Source organism: Trachemys scripta, chromosome 1 (genome assembly GCF_013100865.1).
Source record: "Trachemys scripta elegans isolate TJP31775 chromosome 1, CAS_Tse_1.0, whole genome shotgun sequence".
NCBI classification, from domain to species: Eukaryota; Metazoa; Chordata; order Testudines; family Emydidae; genus Trachemys; species Trachemys scripta.
This window is the reverse complement of record NC_048298.1, coordinates 318,873,309-318,890,767: the sequence shown is the minus strand read 5'-3', so window position 1 is coordinate 318,890,767 and position 17,459 is coordinate 318,873,309. Positions and strand designations below refer to the sequence as shown.

General features: G+C 47.0%; 1 protein-coding gene across 3 annotated transcripts in view; it reads left to right on the top strand.

Moving 5' to 3' along the window:
- PIWIL4 (piwi like RNA-mediated gene silencing 4) overlaps positions 1-17,459 on the top strand; it is a 56,488-nt gene that overhangs the window by 10,614 nt on the left and 28,415 nt on the right. For all 3 annotated transcript variants that reach the window (XM_034758930.1, XM_034758929.1, XM_034758931.1), the window contains 2 exons: positions 1,705-1,828; positions 16,006-16,123. In XM_034758930.1, coding sequence (XP_034614821.1) covers positions 1,705-1,828; positions 16,006-16,123 — 242 coding nt within the window. The remainder of the gene's footprint in view (positions 1-1,704; positions 1,829-16,005; positions 16,124-17,459) is intronic.

Below are 17,459 nucleotides of genomic sequence, written 5' to 3'. Positions count from 1 at the left end.
ATATTTAAAGCACTTTATGAACATTAATAAAATCTTGAGTACGCTTAGAGTGTGGCAAAAAGCATTTTCACACTCATCGCTACTGTATTGCACAGTGTATTAGTAAAAGTAATTTTAAATATCTAAAAATATCTAAAAATCTATATTACCAATGTACAATAAGTCTAGAAATAGTCCCTTTTTGTGTTTAATATGCTTCAAAGCACTTAAACGTGCTAATATGGAAAAAATCTGCTCATACTCTTAAGATGCTGCGTGTACAATACACAGTAAAAGGTGTTATATTTCATTAGTTCCAGTGCTGGAAACACAACTGTACAGTAGTTAGAATGCCATTGTTATCCATCTTTGCTCTTGTTCATATGTTTAAGGGCAGGCTTACGTTTGGTCTTATCGCAGGCATCCTATCCTAATCATATTTTGAGACATTAGATCGAGGTAAAGTATTGCTGCTTTTCATTTAAAGGTTTAATTAGGCTAAAAGATAAAATTGGGACTCTTACACTTGTTGGGTGCATTTGGCGTTGTACCTTCAAATATACTCTTCCTGAATGGTCTTATTGTTAGTGCCAGAGTAACTCCACTGATGTCTGTGGAGTTGCTCCTGATTTATAAGGGTATAACTGATAACAGAATCTGGCCTTTCATTGTAATTATTGATGCAGATGTATAAAGTAGCTAGCTAGTCAGATACCTCCCTTTATGTCTATAGGTATAAAGTCACTTTATGCATTTTGGTTCAATTTTCTCCTTTGTTAGTGTCTGAGTTGTATTGGAGGTGATGGTGAATTAGAACCTCTGTCTTTATAATATGAACTGGTTCTTTACAAATACAAGAAAATACAGAAAGATAGGGATTGGCATGTTGATATGCAGAGAAGACAATACTTCATTCTTATCCCTTTTGGTTGGTCAGGAATCACTTTCAGTGGAAGCAAAAGATTATTCTAAATACACATGGAAACCAGAAAAGGAATATAGTAGCTGATGGTGGCGGCAGCATAAGAACAGTAGCAGAAAATGTCATATAAGAAAACTTAAGATTCTGTACTGCCTTGTACCTTGTGTAGGTATTTAGACCTGTGTGAAATATTAGCCATTCCTATTTGGTAGCGATTAACACTTAGTGGAATCAGGCCCAATATCTTTCCAGAGAGTAGTTTTGAATGATGTTAGAAGCACAGGATAAAAATGTAGGGCTAGATTCTCAGTGTACTGGACCCCACTCTCTGCCCTTCCCCCTAATGCTGGGGGCTGATTTTGATAACTGGTGCAATTTAGAACAGTCTCAGGCCTGTTGTGAATTATGTCGAGTTAGTTGTGGTTCCTGAGGATCCATCCTCTGAGCTGGGGATAGCTGAAGCACTGCCTGCTTCGGCTCTTGCACTGTGTGCCTTATACATCGGGAGAGTAAGGAATGACTGGTTTAGAGGTATCTATGCCAGTTTTACCACACAGGAATTCCTCTACGCAAGAGGAATCCCATGTGGTTGGGAAAGTCTGCTTTCCTTCCCCTTTGTACCTCCGGAGTGGGGGAGTGCATGTATCTCTATATGTGGACAAGATTAATTTGGTCTTTATTGTACAGCCCAGAACACAGCCACTGGAATAGCTTGCAGCTTATGAGCAGATTTGACTGATTATCTGGAATGTGGTGCAGTGTCTCCTGATTAACCTTTTCCTCAATAATATTTCACCTTACAGCAGTATGATATAGTCCTGACTGACCTAAATCAGCCTATGCTGGTTAGCCGATTGAAAAGTAAGCAGAATAGCACTGTTGAACCACGTGTTGTCCACCTGATCCCTGAGCTGTGCTATCTAACAGGTAAACCACACTTAACTTATAATTCTTGTCTGATCCAGCAGCCAAGTAATGTAGTCTGACAGCAAAAGAGGACAAGGAGCACTTGGAATGGTATTTACTTAGCAAAATGATAGTATATTAAACTTACTCCGACTCAGTATGATGGGGAAGCATGAGGCAGAACCAGACCTGGCTGCTGAATAGAACAGCTCCTTAGCTTATGTGTCATATGGAAACTGCACTAGGGCCTCTGAGGGTATGTGTACACAGCATTTGGGAGCCAGCCTCCCAGCCCGGTTGATAGACTCAGGCTTGTGGTAGTTCTGTAAAAATGGCTGTTTGAAGTTGCAGCTTGGGCTGGAGCTCTGGTTCTGAAACCTAGAGGGGAGGCATGCTCGGAGACTTGCTGCTGTGGGCTGTGTAGACATACCCTTAGATTCAACTTGGGATGGGGTTGAAGAGAACCAAGCACTCCTAATACCGCAAAGTCCTGGGTTAATTAGGGAGAGGAATATGACAGACACCAGTATCACCCCACTGCCCCCAACATAAGAGGTTCTCCTTACGCCATTCAGGGTCCCTATGTTGGGGGGGGAGCAGTGAGGACCTAATGAGGTGATAGAGACAAGTAACCCTCACACGATTAAACAATAATAGAATACCATTTATTTAAATATTTTTGAATGTTTTCTACATTTTCAAATATATTGATTTTGATTACAACACAGAATACACAGTGTACAGTGCTCACTTTATATTTAATTTTTATTTCAAGTATTTGCACAGTAAAAAAACCAAAATAAATAGTATTTTTCAGTTCACCTAATACAAGTACTGTAGTGCAGTCTCTTTATCATGAAAGTTGAACTTACAAATGTAGAATTATGTACAAAAAAACTGCATTCACAAATAAAACAATGTAAAATTTTAGAGCCTGCTAGTCCACTCAGTCCTACTTGTTGTTCAACCAATCGCTCAAACAAACAAGTTTGTTTACATTTGCGGGAGATAATGCTGCCCGCTTCTTGATTACAATGTCACCTGAAAGTGAGAACAGGTGTTCTTGTGGCACTGTAGTAGCCATCGTCACAAGATATTTAGGTGCCAGATGCACTAAAGATTCCTATGTCCCTTCATGCTTCAACCACCATTCCAGGGGACATGCATCCATGCTGATGACTGGTTCTGCTTGATAACGATCCAAAGCAGACCGTGTGGACTGACGCATGTTCATTTTCATTATCTGAGTCAGATGCCACCAGCAGAAGGTAGATTTTCTTTTTTGGTGGCTTGGGTTCTGCAGTTTCCGCATCAGAGTGTTGCTCTTTTAAGACTTCTAAAAGCTGCTGCACACCCTGGCCATCTCAGATTTTGGAAGGCACTTCCGATTCTTAAATCTTGGGTTGAGTGCTGTAGTTATCTTTAGAAATCTCACATTGGTACCTTCTTTGCGTTTTGTCAGATCTGCTGTGAAAGTGTTCTTAAAATGAACAACATGTGCAGGGTCATCATCCGAGACTGCCATAATGTGAAATATATGGCCGAATGCAGGTAAAACAGAGCAGGGGACATACAGTTCTCCCCCAAGGAGTTCAGTCACAAATTTAATTAATGCATTATTTTTTTAACGAGCTTCATCAGAATGGAAGCATGTCCTCTGGAATGGTGGCAGAAGAGTGAAGGGGCATACAAATGTTTAGCATATCTGGCACATAAATACCTTGCAATGCCAGCTACAAAAGTGCCAGGCAAATGCCTGGTCTCACTTTCTGGTGACATTGTAAATAAGAAGAGGGCAGCATTATCTCTTGTAAATGTAAACAAACTTGTTTGTCTTAGCGACTGGCTGAACAAGAAGTAGGACTGAGTGGACTTGTAGGCTCTGAAGTTTTACATTGTTTTGGTTTTGAGTGCAGTTATGTAACAAAAAAATTCTACGTTTTAAGTTGCACTTTCATGACAAAGATTGCACTACAGTCAGTACTTGTATGAGGTGAATTGAAAAATACTATTTATTTTATCATTTTAAGTGCAAATATTTGTAATAAAAATAACATACACTTTGATTTCAAATACAACACAGAATACAATATATATGAAAATGTAGAAAAACATCCAACATATATAATAAATTTCAATTGGTATTCTATTGTTTTGCAGTGCGATTAATCACGATTAATTTTTTTGAGTTAATCGCGTGAATTAACTGCGATTAATCGACAGCCCTAAACAGTTATTTACTTTAAACTAGAAACAGGAGCCTATATGAGATATGTCTAGGTATATGTGTGCTTGGGCAATTCGCTTACCCTCACTGTTTGTTTCCTAATTTGTAAAATAAGGATAAATAATACCTGTCATACCGGTGTGTAGAGGCTTAATTGGCTAGATCTTATTTTGATTTAAAACAGTTGTAAATCAGGAGCAACTCAGTTGAAGTTTATAGGTTTACACCAGTGCGAGATCAGAATCAGGACCCTGGTGATCATATAGTGCTTTGAAAATGTAAAATGCTACATACATTCTAATTATTATTTTGTTTACAGGAATTCGCTTTAACCAACAGGTTCAACAGTGATCTGCATGACACAGACTCAGATTCATTTTCTTACATTTCAAGACAGTGATAGTCTTTTCAGTACTTTATATGCTATGTGGAGTTATGTTATCTAAGGGAAGAGAAAAATTAGATTGGTATAGTGGGTTCTCATATGGGTCACTGTTAGTTCCTTTACAAGAGTTGTGTGTGTTTTTAATTGACCATTTTATTCTGCCAGAATTTAGCAGTTATTTTCCCTGTCACTAAACAGCTTCTTTAAATATTCATGAGTGAAGTGCTGTGTACATGCTGCACTGGTGAGAACTAGGCTCATATTTTAGATATTCAGGAAGTGGGAGAACTTTCACATGTTTGCTTTGCAGAAAATGGAGGAGTTCTTCAAGTGCTTGTTCATGTTGATGCTATGTTAGGTGTGCGTGCCCATGTGGCTGCTGGAGATTTTTGCCTTAGTGGTATCTGTAGGGCTGAGTCTGGTGCATTCTGGACCTTGCGCTCATGCACTAGTATATGAGGTGCCACCCGCCCTGTGCCCTCTCAGTTCCTTCTTACCGCCTGTGACAGTTTCTGGAACGCCTTTCCTCTTGCGACTGCAAGTGCTTGCAGTGGTTCTCTGTCATAATTTCTTGTATATAGTTGTTCAATAGAGTTAGTATTTTGTAGTTAGTAAGTTAGAGTTAGTTAATGGTCCCATTAGGGACATCATCCCAGGGATGTAGCATGTTCCAGTCCCCGGGTTTCAAACTGTGTTCCACTTGCCATAAGCCTATGCTGGTCAGTGACTCCTATAGAAGCTGTCTGAAGAGTTTGGGGGAGACGCACATTTAAGATAAGGGCAGAATTTGTAAGAACTTTAGACCAAGGACAGAGAAGGTATCTGTTTGAAAGCCCTCCTGATGGAGGCGGCTCTGAGACCGGCTTCAGAATCATCCCATTCTGACTCTGCACTGGGCATGTTCACATTGGTACGGAATGCTCCACCGGCACTGGGCTCACTCTGGCACCATTCGCCATCGCTGATGCCAAGAAAGAGGTGCAAAAAACAGCGGGGAGGGGGTGCTCCCCGGCGCTGAGCAAGGACAGGAAAGGGAGGGCAGATAAATGACCTGTGTCAGGCCACCTGCCTTCTGTGGAGTGGCAAGGGGCAGCCTCTGCACCAAGGGTCCCGAGCCCATCCAGGGAACTACCTCACACTCCTGGGAGCGGTAGGGGACCCCTACATATAACGGTTCCTTCAATACCAGAGGCATTTCAGGCGGCCAGGGACCTCATGGCCCTCCCAGTACCACTTACCAACGGGATCTCCAGTCAGCTACAGAGTCAGCGAAGGCTCCTCCTTCCAAATGGAAGCTCTCCATGGGACCACTGCAATGGGCACTCAGTTGTTGCCGGTCCTGGAGTCATGGCACCAGTCTGTCAGATCACGGCCCTGATCTCCTGTACCACAACTACGGTCTCCGATCCCGCGGCCCAGGTCGCCGGCTCCATGTTCGCGCTCTCGAGCTTCATGATGTGGCTCACTGACCTTGCAGTGTCAGTCACCAAACTCCCGGTACCGGCTGCCCTCCTCTCGGCAACAGTTGGTGATGCTGCAGCACCAATCGCCAACTCCTCAAAGGTCCTTGACGTGGTCTCCAGCTCGGTGCCACTCTCCACCATCTCGACTCTGGTCCCTGCCTACGCGGTACTGTTCTCCGGAATGCTGCTGGTCACCTTCCTCTTAGCACTGCTTTCCGGCCTCTTGTCAGGGCTGACATAGGGAGGCACTGACAGCCCCGCCATGATCCCCGAGGGAGGAGTCCTCCTCGGAGTCGGAGGGGGAGTTCAGTTCGCAGCCTCAGAAGCATTGGTCAGCTTGGGCACTGGACTTTAGAGCTGGACCCGAAGCTCCCCATGATGCCAGACCCGTACTCTCACTGATCATACGCAGCCACATCCGAGAAGCAGTCCGTGGCACTGCCTGCACTGCTGAAGGAGCCAGACTTGGTCTCTGATGCTGGTACTGAAGGGCAAGTGTCGGTCCAAGGGAGACTTCCCCCTAGAAGGTGCCACAGCCCCTCCCTTGGTATTGTTGTCATCCTTCTCATCCCCGGACGAGGCAGTTGCAGGTTCCTCCCACCCACTCCCACCAGATGACTTTCAGCCCACCAGGAAGAGCTCAGAGCCAACACATAGCCTCTTTGCCATACTGGTGGCTGCAGCACTCTCTAAGGTATGCTGCCAGTGCATGAAGGGGTGCTGAAAGTGGTCAAGGCCCTTTGGCAGACCCCGTCCCCTTTGCCACCAATGTCTAAGAGGGCAGAAAAGAAATTTTATGTGCTTGCCAAACGCTGTGAATATTTATATTCACACCCACCTCCAGCATCTCTGGTAGTGTTTGCTGCAAATGAGCAGGACAGGCAAGCGCCACACCTAAAAACAAGGACGCTAGAAAACTGGACCTCTTTGGGAGAAAAATTTATTTTACTGTCAGTCTCCAACCTAGGATATCTAACCAGCAGCCGTTGTTGGGGAGATGTAATTACAATATCTGGGATTCGTTGAGTAAATTTAAGGACTCCCTGCCACAAGAACTTGGACAGGAGTTCGCATCCATCCTGAAGGAGAGTAGAATGGTAGCTAGAGCCTCTCTCCAGATGGCATTGGATGCGGCTGATTTGGCGACCAGGTCAATGGCCTCCGCTGTATCCATGAGACGCAACTTATGGCTGTCCCAAGAAGTGCAGCAGTCCATTCAGAACCTTCCATTTGAGGGCAAAGTTCTGTTTTCAGAGCAAATGGATACCTGGCTGCACAAACTGAAAGATTCCTATGCCACACTTTGCTCCTTGGGACTGTACATGCCGCAGGCCGACATTTCCGGCTGCCTCCACCGCCTAGATTCTCGGGTCCACCACGGCAGAGCTCCTACAAGAGAAGGGACAGACACAAAGGTTTTAAATGTCGTCATCCCACCCTGTCATCTTCCAGCTGCCCAGTTGGGGCCCGTATGACACCCAGGTGGCCCAGGGCCAGCATTTTGAGGGTGCACTCGAGGATGGTATTTCAGTCTGGCTCCAGGATCCATCCCCCCTTCAGTTTCTGAACTGCTTGTCTCCTTTCCTCACTGCATGGGCTCAGGTTACCTCAGACCGGTGGGAGCTCAGCACCATTGCAACTGGCCTACACCCTGCAGTTTTCCTCCATCCCTCCTTCCCTGTCCCTTTTCAGGGACCCTTTTCACGAGCAACACCTCGTCCAGGAGGTAGAAACTCCTACAGATTGGAGCCATAGAGGAAGTTCCTCAAGATATGAGGGGAAAGGGGTTTTATTCCCAATATTTCCTAATCCCAAAGGCCAAAGCAGGGGTCGGCAATGTTTAGCACGCGGCTCGCCAGGGTAAGCACCGTAGCGGGCTGGGCCAGTTTATTTACCTGCTGACGCAGCAGGTTTGGCCGATCGCGGCCCTCACTGGCCACGGTTCGCCATCCCTGGCCAATGAGGGCGGCGGGTAGCGGCGCAGGTGAGGGATGTGCTGGCCGCGGCTTCCCGCCGCCCCCATTGGCCCGGGACGGCGAACCGCGGCCAGTGGGGGCCGCGATTGGCCAAACCTGCTGCATCAGCAGGTAAATAAACTGGCCCGGCCCGCTAGGGTGTTTACCTTGGTGAGCCGCGTGCCAAACGTTGCCGACCTCTGGGCCAAAGGAGCTTCAGACCCATCCTAGACCTGCATCGCCGCAACAAATATCTCAAGAAGTTGAAGTTCCGCATGGTCTCCCTGGCCTCCATCATCCCCTCTCTGGATCTGTTTCCTGTTTCCACATTTCTATTTTCCATGGACACAGGAGATTCCTCCAATTCGTAGTGGGCCAATGCCATTTACAATTCATGGTGCTTCCCTTTGATCTTTCATCTGCTGTGAGGGTCTTCACAAAGTGTATAGCGGTAGTGGCCGCTTACCTGAGACATTGCGGGTATAGATCTACACATACCTCAATGACTGACTTGTCAGAGGCAGGTCACAAGCCTAGGTTCTGCACAGCCTCAGTCTGGTGTGGGCCACTTGTCAGGATCTGGGCCTGCTTATAAACAAGTGGAAATCAACCCTGACCCCAGTTCAGGAGATAGAGTTTATAGGGGCACTACTCAATTCTACTCAGGCCAGGGCCTTTCTGCCAGAGTCCCGGTTCTGAGCCACGTCGGACCTCATCACGCACGTAAGAGCCTGACCGCTCGGGTATGCCTCAAGGTGCTGGGCCATATGGCAGCATGTACTTGTGTGCTCTGGCATGCGCGTCTATGCCTCTGGACCCTGCAGATGTGGCTGGTGTTGGTTTATGCTTCCGGCAGACATGATTTGGATCTAGTGGTCACAGTCCCATCCCACATCCTGTCATCCCTAACCTGTTGGACGGATCCCCGATCGGTGTTGGAAGAAATTCCCTTCATGGCCCAATCTCCATCGATGACATTGGTCTCCAATGTTTTGGATCTGGGGTAGGGAGCCCAACTCAATGACCTCAGCACGCAAGGCCTCTGGTCACAGGAGGATCGTGCCCTCCACATAAATGTTAGGGAATTCAGGGCTATATGCTTGGCCTGCCAGGTGTTTCTTCCCTACCTAAGGGGCAGAGTGGTTCAAATCCTGATGGACAGTAGTGCCGTGATGTTCTATATCAACAAGCAAGATGGAGCTCGCTTGTCAGCCCTATGCCAAGAGGCTCTCCAGTTACGGGATTTCTGTGTTCAGTGTGCCATTCATCTTATGGCGTCACACCTTCTGGGTGCCAGGAATGCGCTGGCAAATCTCCTTAGGAGGTCCTCTAATCTCGCTATGAGTGGTCACTACACCCAGAGGCAGTCAGTATGATCTTCCAGAGGTGGGGGACTTCCCAGGTGGACCTGTTCGCGTCCAGGAAGAACAGAAAGTGTCACCAGTTCTGCTTGATTTGCCGGCTCAGCAGAGGTACTTTCTTCGATGCCTGCCTACTTCCATGGACGGAGGCACTACTATACACCTTTCCGCTGGTACCTCTGGTTCTTCTTCGAGTGCTTGCTTATGTCTATTCCATTTTAGCTGTATGCACGCCCATGTGAGATTTTTGCTTTAGCGGTGCCTGTAGGGTCGGCTGTGGTGCCCTCTGGAGTGCTATGTTCGTGGCACGGTATATCAGGCGCCACCGGCCCTATGCCCTCTCAGTTCCTTCCTACCGCCCATGGTGGTCAGTCAGAGCGCCGCCTTTGCTCGTCAAGGACTTGTTACTTCCTTTTGGCTTTGTGTATAGTTATCTTTAGCGTTAAGTATCTATTAATTGTAGTAGTTAGTGTTAGTAGTTAGGTCCCAGCAGGGACTTTGCCTCCTGCGACTCCTGTAACAGGCCACCATGGTGGCTGTCTCAAGTGCCTGGGGGAAACGCATGTTAAAGAGCAGTGCCACATTTGTAAGAACTTTAGGCCTCGCATGCAGAAGGAGAGACACATCAGGCTTAGAGCCCTGCTTATGGAGTCCACCCGGCGTCCAAGCCATCTCGGCACAAATCTCCCAGCACCTCAGCATCAGCGCAAAGTGTGCCACTGGGGCCCTCCCAGCACTGCTCCATGTCGCCGGTGCCGAAGAAAAGGGCCAAGAAGCACGGTTCCCCGGCAACGACAAAGAAGGGTCAGTCAGCTGGGAGCAAGGAGTGGGCCCCAAGCCGGCTGCCTACACTGGAGCCTTGTGGTTGGCCCTCCCTGGTCGGGGCCGTCAGCCTGACAAAAGGTCCTCCTTTGACTCCTGTGAGCGGGAATGGACCTACTCCCGTGCTGGCACCGATGCAACGGTGCTGCAGGGAGTTCCCGTTGCTGACTCTGATATCCGATGCCTCCGCTCTGGGGTGCAGAGCCCATCTGGGCGAGTCAGCACCCAGGGCCGCTGGCTGCGGGATGACCTAACCCCTCCATATCAACGTCAGGGAGCTCAGAGAAGTTCACCTGGCCTGCCAGGCCTTCTTGCCCCACCTAAAAGGCAAGGTAGTGCAGATCCTAACGGACAATACCGCTGCAATGTATTACATCAACAGGCAGGGCGGGGCCAGGTCTTTGGCCCTTTGTCAGGAGGCCCTCAGCCTTTGGAACTTCTGTGTGCGGCATGATATTCATCTGGTGGCTGCCCACCTGCCTGGTGTCAAGTACATCATGGCAGATTGCCTCAGCAGAGCCTTCTCATCTCACCTAAAATGGTTGCTCCATCCAGAGGTGGTCAACCTAATCTTCCGCAGCTTGAGGAGTCCCCAGGTGGACCTGGCAGGTGAGGGAGTCCCCAGGTAGGCCTTGCTTCCAGGTGGGCCTTGCTTCCAGGCAGAACAGAAAGTGCAACATGTTCTGTTCCCTGCAGGGCAGGGACAAGGGATCCCTGTCGGACGCCTTCTTGCTTCCGTGGTCAGGAGTGCTGATATATGCCTTCCCGCCAGTGCCCCTGATTCACAGGATCCTGATAAAAGTGAAGCAGGACAGGGCGAGCATCATCCTCATAGCGCCGATGTGGCCTTGCGAACACTGGTTCAGCATGTCACTCAGTCTTTCGACAGCCGCCCCGCTGCAGCTGCCTCTTTGGACGCATCTGTTGGCCCAGAACCACGGCATCCTGCTGCATCTGAACCTGGCAGTGCTGCATCTGATAGCATGGCTACTGCATGACTGAATTTGGACGAGTGAGCATGCTCTGTTGGTGTCCAACAGGGCTTGTTGGGCAGCAGGAAGCTTTCCACCAGGGCGACCTACCTGGCAAAGTGGAAACGGTTCACGTGTTGGGCCTCGGATTGACAACTTTGGTCAGAGGAGGCCCCGCTACAACACGTCCTGGACTATTTACTGCACCGCAAGACCCAGGACCTGTCACTCTTTTTGGTTAGAATCCACCTGGTGGCCATCTCGGCATTCCACCCTCCGTTTCAAGGTTGGTCAATCTTCACCCGTCCTATGATGGCACGGTTCTTAAAGGGTCTTGAGCGCCTCTACCTGCATGTCGAGGACCCGGTCCCCCCTTGGGACCTGGATCTTGTGTTGTCAAGGCTCATGGGCCCTCCCTTTGAGTCCCTGGCTTCTTGCGCCCTCCTGCTTCTCTCTTGGTCATCATAACTTCGGCCTGCAGGATGTCCAAGATCAGGGCGCTCACTTTGGAGGCACCCTATACAGTCTTCTACAAGGACAAGGTCCAGCTGCATCTGCACCTGGCCTTCCTGCTCAAGGTCGTCTCCCAGTTTCATACAGGTCAGAATGTGTACTTATCGGTCTTCTGTCCAAAGCCTCATGCGTTGGACGAGGAACAGAGGCTACACACCCTGGATGTCTGACAGGTGCTGGCCTTCTACATAGATAGGATCAAGCTGTTCTGTGAGTCAACGCAGCTTTTGGTTGCTGTCGCAGACAGGATGAAGGGTTGCCCAGTGTCTACCCAAAGAATTTCGTCTTGGATCGCAGCCTGCTTCCGTTACTGTTATGAGCTGGCAAAGGTGGCCCCGCTGGCGATCGTGACGGTCCACTTGATTAGGGCGCAGGTGGCCTTGGTTGCCTTCCTGGTGCAAGTGCTGATCTAGGAGATCTGTCTGGCCGGGCTTATTCTCACAGAGCCATGGCTGTCTGTTGCACCCAAAGCTAGCGTCCCTGCGCCTGACAGCGTGGCTGAATGTGGAGAAACAAGCATGCTCAATGCAAGTTTAGCAAGTTCTGATGGGTAGAATAAAGCTGTCCACCAGGGTGACCTGCCTAGCCAAATGGAAGCGCTTTACAAAGTGGGCCTCAGACCGGAAACTTTGTCCTTCCTGGGCCTCATTACAATCCATCTTCGACAATCCATCTTGGACTACCTTGGACTAATTAAAGTTCACCTGGCAGCCATCTCAGCCTTCTACCCTCTGTTCCAAGGGAAATCAGTTTTCTGTAATGACATGGTGTGATAAATGAAGGGGAGGGGGAGAGCTCCCTTTTATGGACATCCATCCACCCAGTTAGCTATAAAGTCCCTCTTGGTGGCTGCTTGCTTTACCTGTAAAGGGTTAAAAAAGTCCCCCAGGTAAAGAAAAGGGAGTGGGCACCTGACCGAAAGAGCCAATGGGAAGGCTAAAACTTTTTATAATAGGGGAAAAAGCTTTTCTTTTGTGTTCTGTGATTGTTCTCCGAAGAGAGGGGAACAGAGCAAAGTTAGGGCTTATGACTGTGCTGTAAAAAGCTTTTTGCCAGGTATGGAAATCATCAGATTGTACCTAAAACTACCCAAACATGTACGTAGATTAAGAAATGTCTAGAAAGACACGATTAGGTTTATTTCTTTTCTGTGCTAACCCCAGATGCTTTTGTTTGTGTGTAACCTTTAAGCTGAACTCCCAAGAAAGCTATTTTGGTTGCTTAATTTTTGGAATTCGCTTTTAAAATCTAGCAAAACCCTAAGTTCCAGGTGTATTTTCTTTCTTTTTGTTTTTAATAAAATTTACCTTTTTTAAGAACATGATTGGATTTTGGTGTCCTAAGAGGTTTGTGCATATGTTGTTAAATTAGCTGGTGGCAGCTAATTTCCTTTGTTTTCTTTCTCAGCTCTTCCCTGGAGGGGGTAGGGTGAAAGGCCTTGAGGGTACCCCACAGGAAGGAATTCCCAAGTGCGCCTTCCTACGATCTGAAAAAGGGGGTTGCATTTGGGTGGTGGCAGCATTTACCAAGCCAAGGTCAGGGAGAAGCTGTAACATTGGGAGTTTAATACAAGCCTGGAGTGGCAAGTATTAATTTTTAAAACCCTTGCAGGCCCCCATCTTCAGCACTTGAAGTGCCTGAGTGGGGAATCAGCCTTGATATATGGCAATCAGGTTCCTAAAGGGACTAGAAAGGCTTTACCCTCAAGTTCGTGACCCTATCCTGCCTTGGGATCTGAATGTGGTGCTGTCAAAGGCCATGGGTCCCCCGTTCGAGCTATTAGCTTCTTCTTCTCTGCTGCTCCTTGTTGTGGAAGGTCTCCTTCCTGGTGGCAATTACTTCAACCCAGAGAGTCTCCGAGATTAGAGCGCTGACATTGGAACCCCCATATACGGTGTTATACAAGGACAAGGTCCAGCTGCTGCTCCACCCAGCCTTTTTAACAAAGGTGGTGTCACAGTTCCACAATAATCAGGACACGTTTCTACTGGTGTTCTTTCTGAAACCTCACAAATCCAGCAAGGAGCGCAGGTTGCATACTCTGGATGTTAGATGGGTCTTGGCCTTCTACATCGAAAGAACTAGACTCTTCCATAAGTCGACACAGTTCTTTGTCGCAGTGGCAGACAGTCTGAAAGGTCTGCTGGTCTCCTCAGAGAATTTCCTCGTAGATAACCACCTGCATCAAGTTCTGTTATAAACAAGAAAAGATGTCACCACCCGCGATTGTAACCACTCACTCCACCAAAGTGCAAGCCTCATCATCAGCCTTCCTCACACAGGTGCTGATTGAAGACATCTGGAGAGCCGCTACTTGGTCTTCAGTCCATGCCTTCGCATCCCATTATGACATCACCCAGCAGGCTCGGGACGATGTCAGCTTTGGCAGCGCAGTGTTGCAAACAGCACATCCGTGAACTCAGAGCCCATCTCCAGGGATACTGCTTGTGAGTCACCTAACATGGAATCAACATGAGCAAGCACTCGAAAAAGAAAAGACGGTTTCTAACCTTTTGTAAATGTTGTTCTTTGAGATGTGTTGCTCGTGTCCATTCCATGACTCGCCCTCCTTCCCTGCTGTCGCAGTTGACAGCAAGCAAGAACTGAGAGGGCACAGGGCAGGCAGCACCTCATATACCATCACATGAGCACAGGGCTCCTGGGGGCACCAGAGCTGGCCCTACAGATACCACTAAGGCAAAAATCTCCAGCAGCTGAGCACGTCGGCGCGCGAACGCCTAGAATGGAATGGACATGAACACCACATCTTGAAGAACAATGGGTATGAAAAGTTAGTAACCATCTTTTACCTGCAGTCTACTTACAAACTATTATACACTTAAAACAAGATATTTGTAAATTGCATCCAGAGCTATGAAGATGGAATAAACAGCATAAGCCTCTTTGCTAAAGAAATTTCTGTTTATGTTGCATATGAGGCAATGATCAGAAATAAGCAACCTCTCACTTCTCAGCTATTTCTTTTAGGAGATGGGCGTCTCTCACTGATTTAATCTGGGATAACTACACTAAATGCATATTGAGCATTGCTCCTTGTCAGTTTCAGACTAGAGAAGAGCATGGGTCTGGCACAATTTAAGGTTCACAAATTGGCAGCAGTATGAAACATAGCAGCAAATTATATGCTTTTTGGATTGATACTCACTTTGAAACAAATCAGAAGCCCTATATACAGCAGGCCAATTTTGCTTTCAGTTACACCACTTTAAATCTGGAGGAACTCCATTGAATGCAATGTGAAATTGACAAGAAGCCATACTAAGACACTGGCCAGGGTTGTGAAGACCAGGAATACTTTTTGAAGAGTGTATATTTGTATAAATTAAGGATGCCTCAAATAGATTACACTGTCTCAGTGACAACTTGTGAAAACACTCAAGGCTGCACAATACATATACCAAAATGTTGATGTAAATCTTAAAGAAAAACTACAGCAGTGACCTGAGATTTACAGTTTTTGGTGGAAGGGGTTACAGCTATTATCAATTTGGACACTTCATCTAGTGTTTTCCCCTTTATTGGGCAACCACTTTTATGTCATCTTTTTTGACAATAATTTCAACATCATGCATGCCAAAAGAATAACCTGCATTCTTTCAAGATTGATAGCAGATGTCATCTTTAAACTCATAAGATAAGATCTCCATAGGTGGCATCTGTCCAACCAGGAATTTAAACCATTTAACTTTGGGCTTGTGTTCACTATCGGGGTAAATTGACCTAAATTGCGCTACTCCAGCTACGTGAATAACGTAACGTAGCTGGAGTCAACGTAGCTTAGGTCAACTTACCCCAGTGTCTTCGCTGCACTGTGTCGACAGGAAACACTGTCTGGTTGACTTACCTTAATCTTCTCTGGGAGCTGGAGTACCAGAGTCGACTGGAGAGTGCTCTGCCGTCGATTTAGCTGGTCTTCATTATATCCACTAAATGGACCTCTGCTGCATCGATTGCAACAGCTTCAATCTCCCTGTAGTGAAGACCAGTCCTCAGGCTTGCATCCAATTCCCTACTAGTGGGAAGTTTGCACAGTGGCAAAATGGCTGTCTGCTAAACCAAAGGATGCTTTTTTTTATGAGGAATTAAATATTAATAGCTAGGAAGGTTAAATATTAATAGCTAGGGAAGCTCCCAACTAAGAATTGCACACATCCTTCTATTTTTATCTCACCTCCTCTTCCTATCCCAACCTTCTTGTTTTAGATCGTAAGTTTTTTGGGGCAGGGATTGTCAATTTTCTGTGTGTATACAGTACCCAGCATAAAGAATCGCAATCAGGTTGAAGCCAGTAGGGGACACTACAATATATCTGTTAAGTAATAATATAGCATCAGATACCATGATGATAGGCCTGGTATGAACACATAGATACTCAAGATCAGTGCTGATGCTATTCTTTTTCTGGATTTGTTTTGGGTTTTGTTGGGGGGGGGGGGAAAGGGGGAGGAATGCTTTCTGACATATTCATTATCATTATTAGGTTTGACCAGCCGGGCAATTTCTGACTTCCGTCTGATGAAGGATCTGGCTCAAGAAATGCATCTGAATCCTGAGCAAAGACAGCAAAGGCTGTCTCGGCTTGTTGACAACATTCAGAGGTAGTTTAATATAACAAAACCCGCCTTTAGGACCAGAATTAGACTTCAGCCTGAGATGTTAAGTGAAATGAGTTGTGTGATCTTTTGACAGTCTGTAGTTACCTGTTCTGCTAAAATGCCATGCCATCTCATTCTATGATCTGTCATCGTAGCATAGATGTAGAAGAGGAGGAATGGCTTACCAAAACACTTGCTACTACTACAAAAACAAGCTGTGTACCTAAAATCATGTGACAGCCTGGTTTCAAGCTTGTAAGGACTGTAGAAAGATTTTGGGACACAGTTAACATATGATTTGCTGTTCTTTACACTATAATTTGGAGCACATTGCTGTCACCCTCAGCAAATTTGCAGATGACACCAAACTGTGGGGGAGTGGTAGATACACTGGAGGGTAGGGATAGGATACAGAGGGACCTAGACAAATTAGAGGATTGGGCCAAAAGAAATCTGATGTGGTTCAACAAGGACAAGTGCAGAGTCCTGCACTTAGGACGGAAGAATCCCATGCGTTGCTACAGACTAGGGACCGAATGGCTAGGCAGCAGTTCTGCAGAAAAGGACCTAGGGTTACAGTGGACAAGAAGCTGGATATGAGTCAACAGTGTGCCCTTGTTTCCAAGAAGGCTAATGGCATTTTGGGCTGTATAAGAAGGGGCATTGCCAGCAGATCGAGGGACGTGATCATTCCCCTCTATTCGACATTGGTGAGGCCTCATCTGGAGTACTGTGTCCAGTTTTGGGTCCCACGCTACAAGAAGGATGTGGAAAAATTGGAAAAAGTCCAGCGGAGGGCAACAAAAATGATTACGGGGCTGGAGCACATGATTTATGAGGAGAGGCTGAGGGAACTGGGATTGTTTAGTCTGCAGAAGAGAAGAATGAGGGGGGATTTGATAGCTGCTTTCGACTACCTGAAAGGGGATTCCATAGAGGAAGGATCTAGACTCCACCACCTCCCTAGGTAACCCATTCCAGTGCTTCACCACCCTCCTAGTGAAAACGTTTTTCCTAATATCCAACCTAAATCTCCCCCACTGCAACTTGAGACCATTACTCCTTGTTCTGTCATCTGTTCTCAGTGGTAGCAGATGACAGAACAAGGAGTAATGGTCTCAAGTTGCAGTGGGGGAGATTTAGGTTGGATATTAGGAAAAACCTTTTCACTAGGAGGGTGGTGAAGCACTGGAATGGGTTACCTAGGGAGGTGGTGGAATCTCCTTCCTTAGAGGTTTTTAAGGTCAGGCTTGACAAAGCCCTGGCTGGGATGATTTAGTTGGGAATTGGTCCTGCTTTGAGCAGGGGGTTGGACTAGATGACCTCCTGAGGTCCCTTC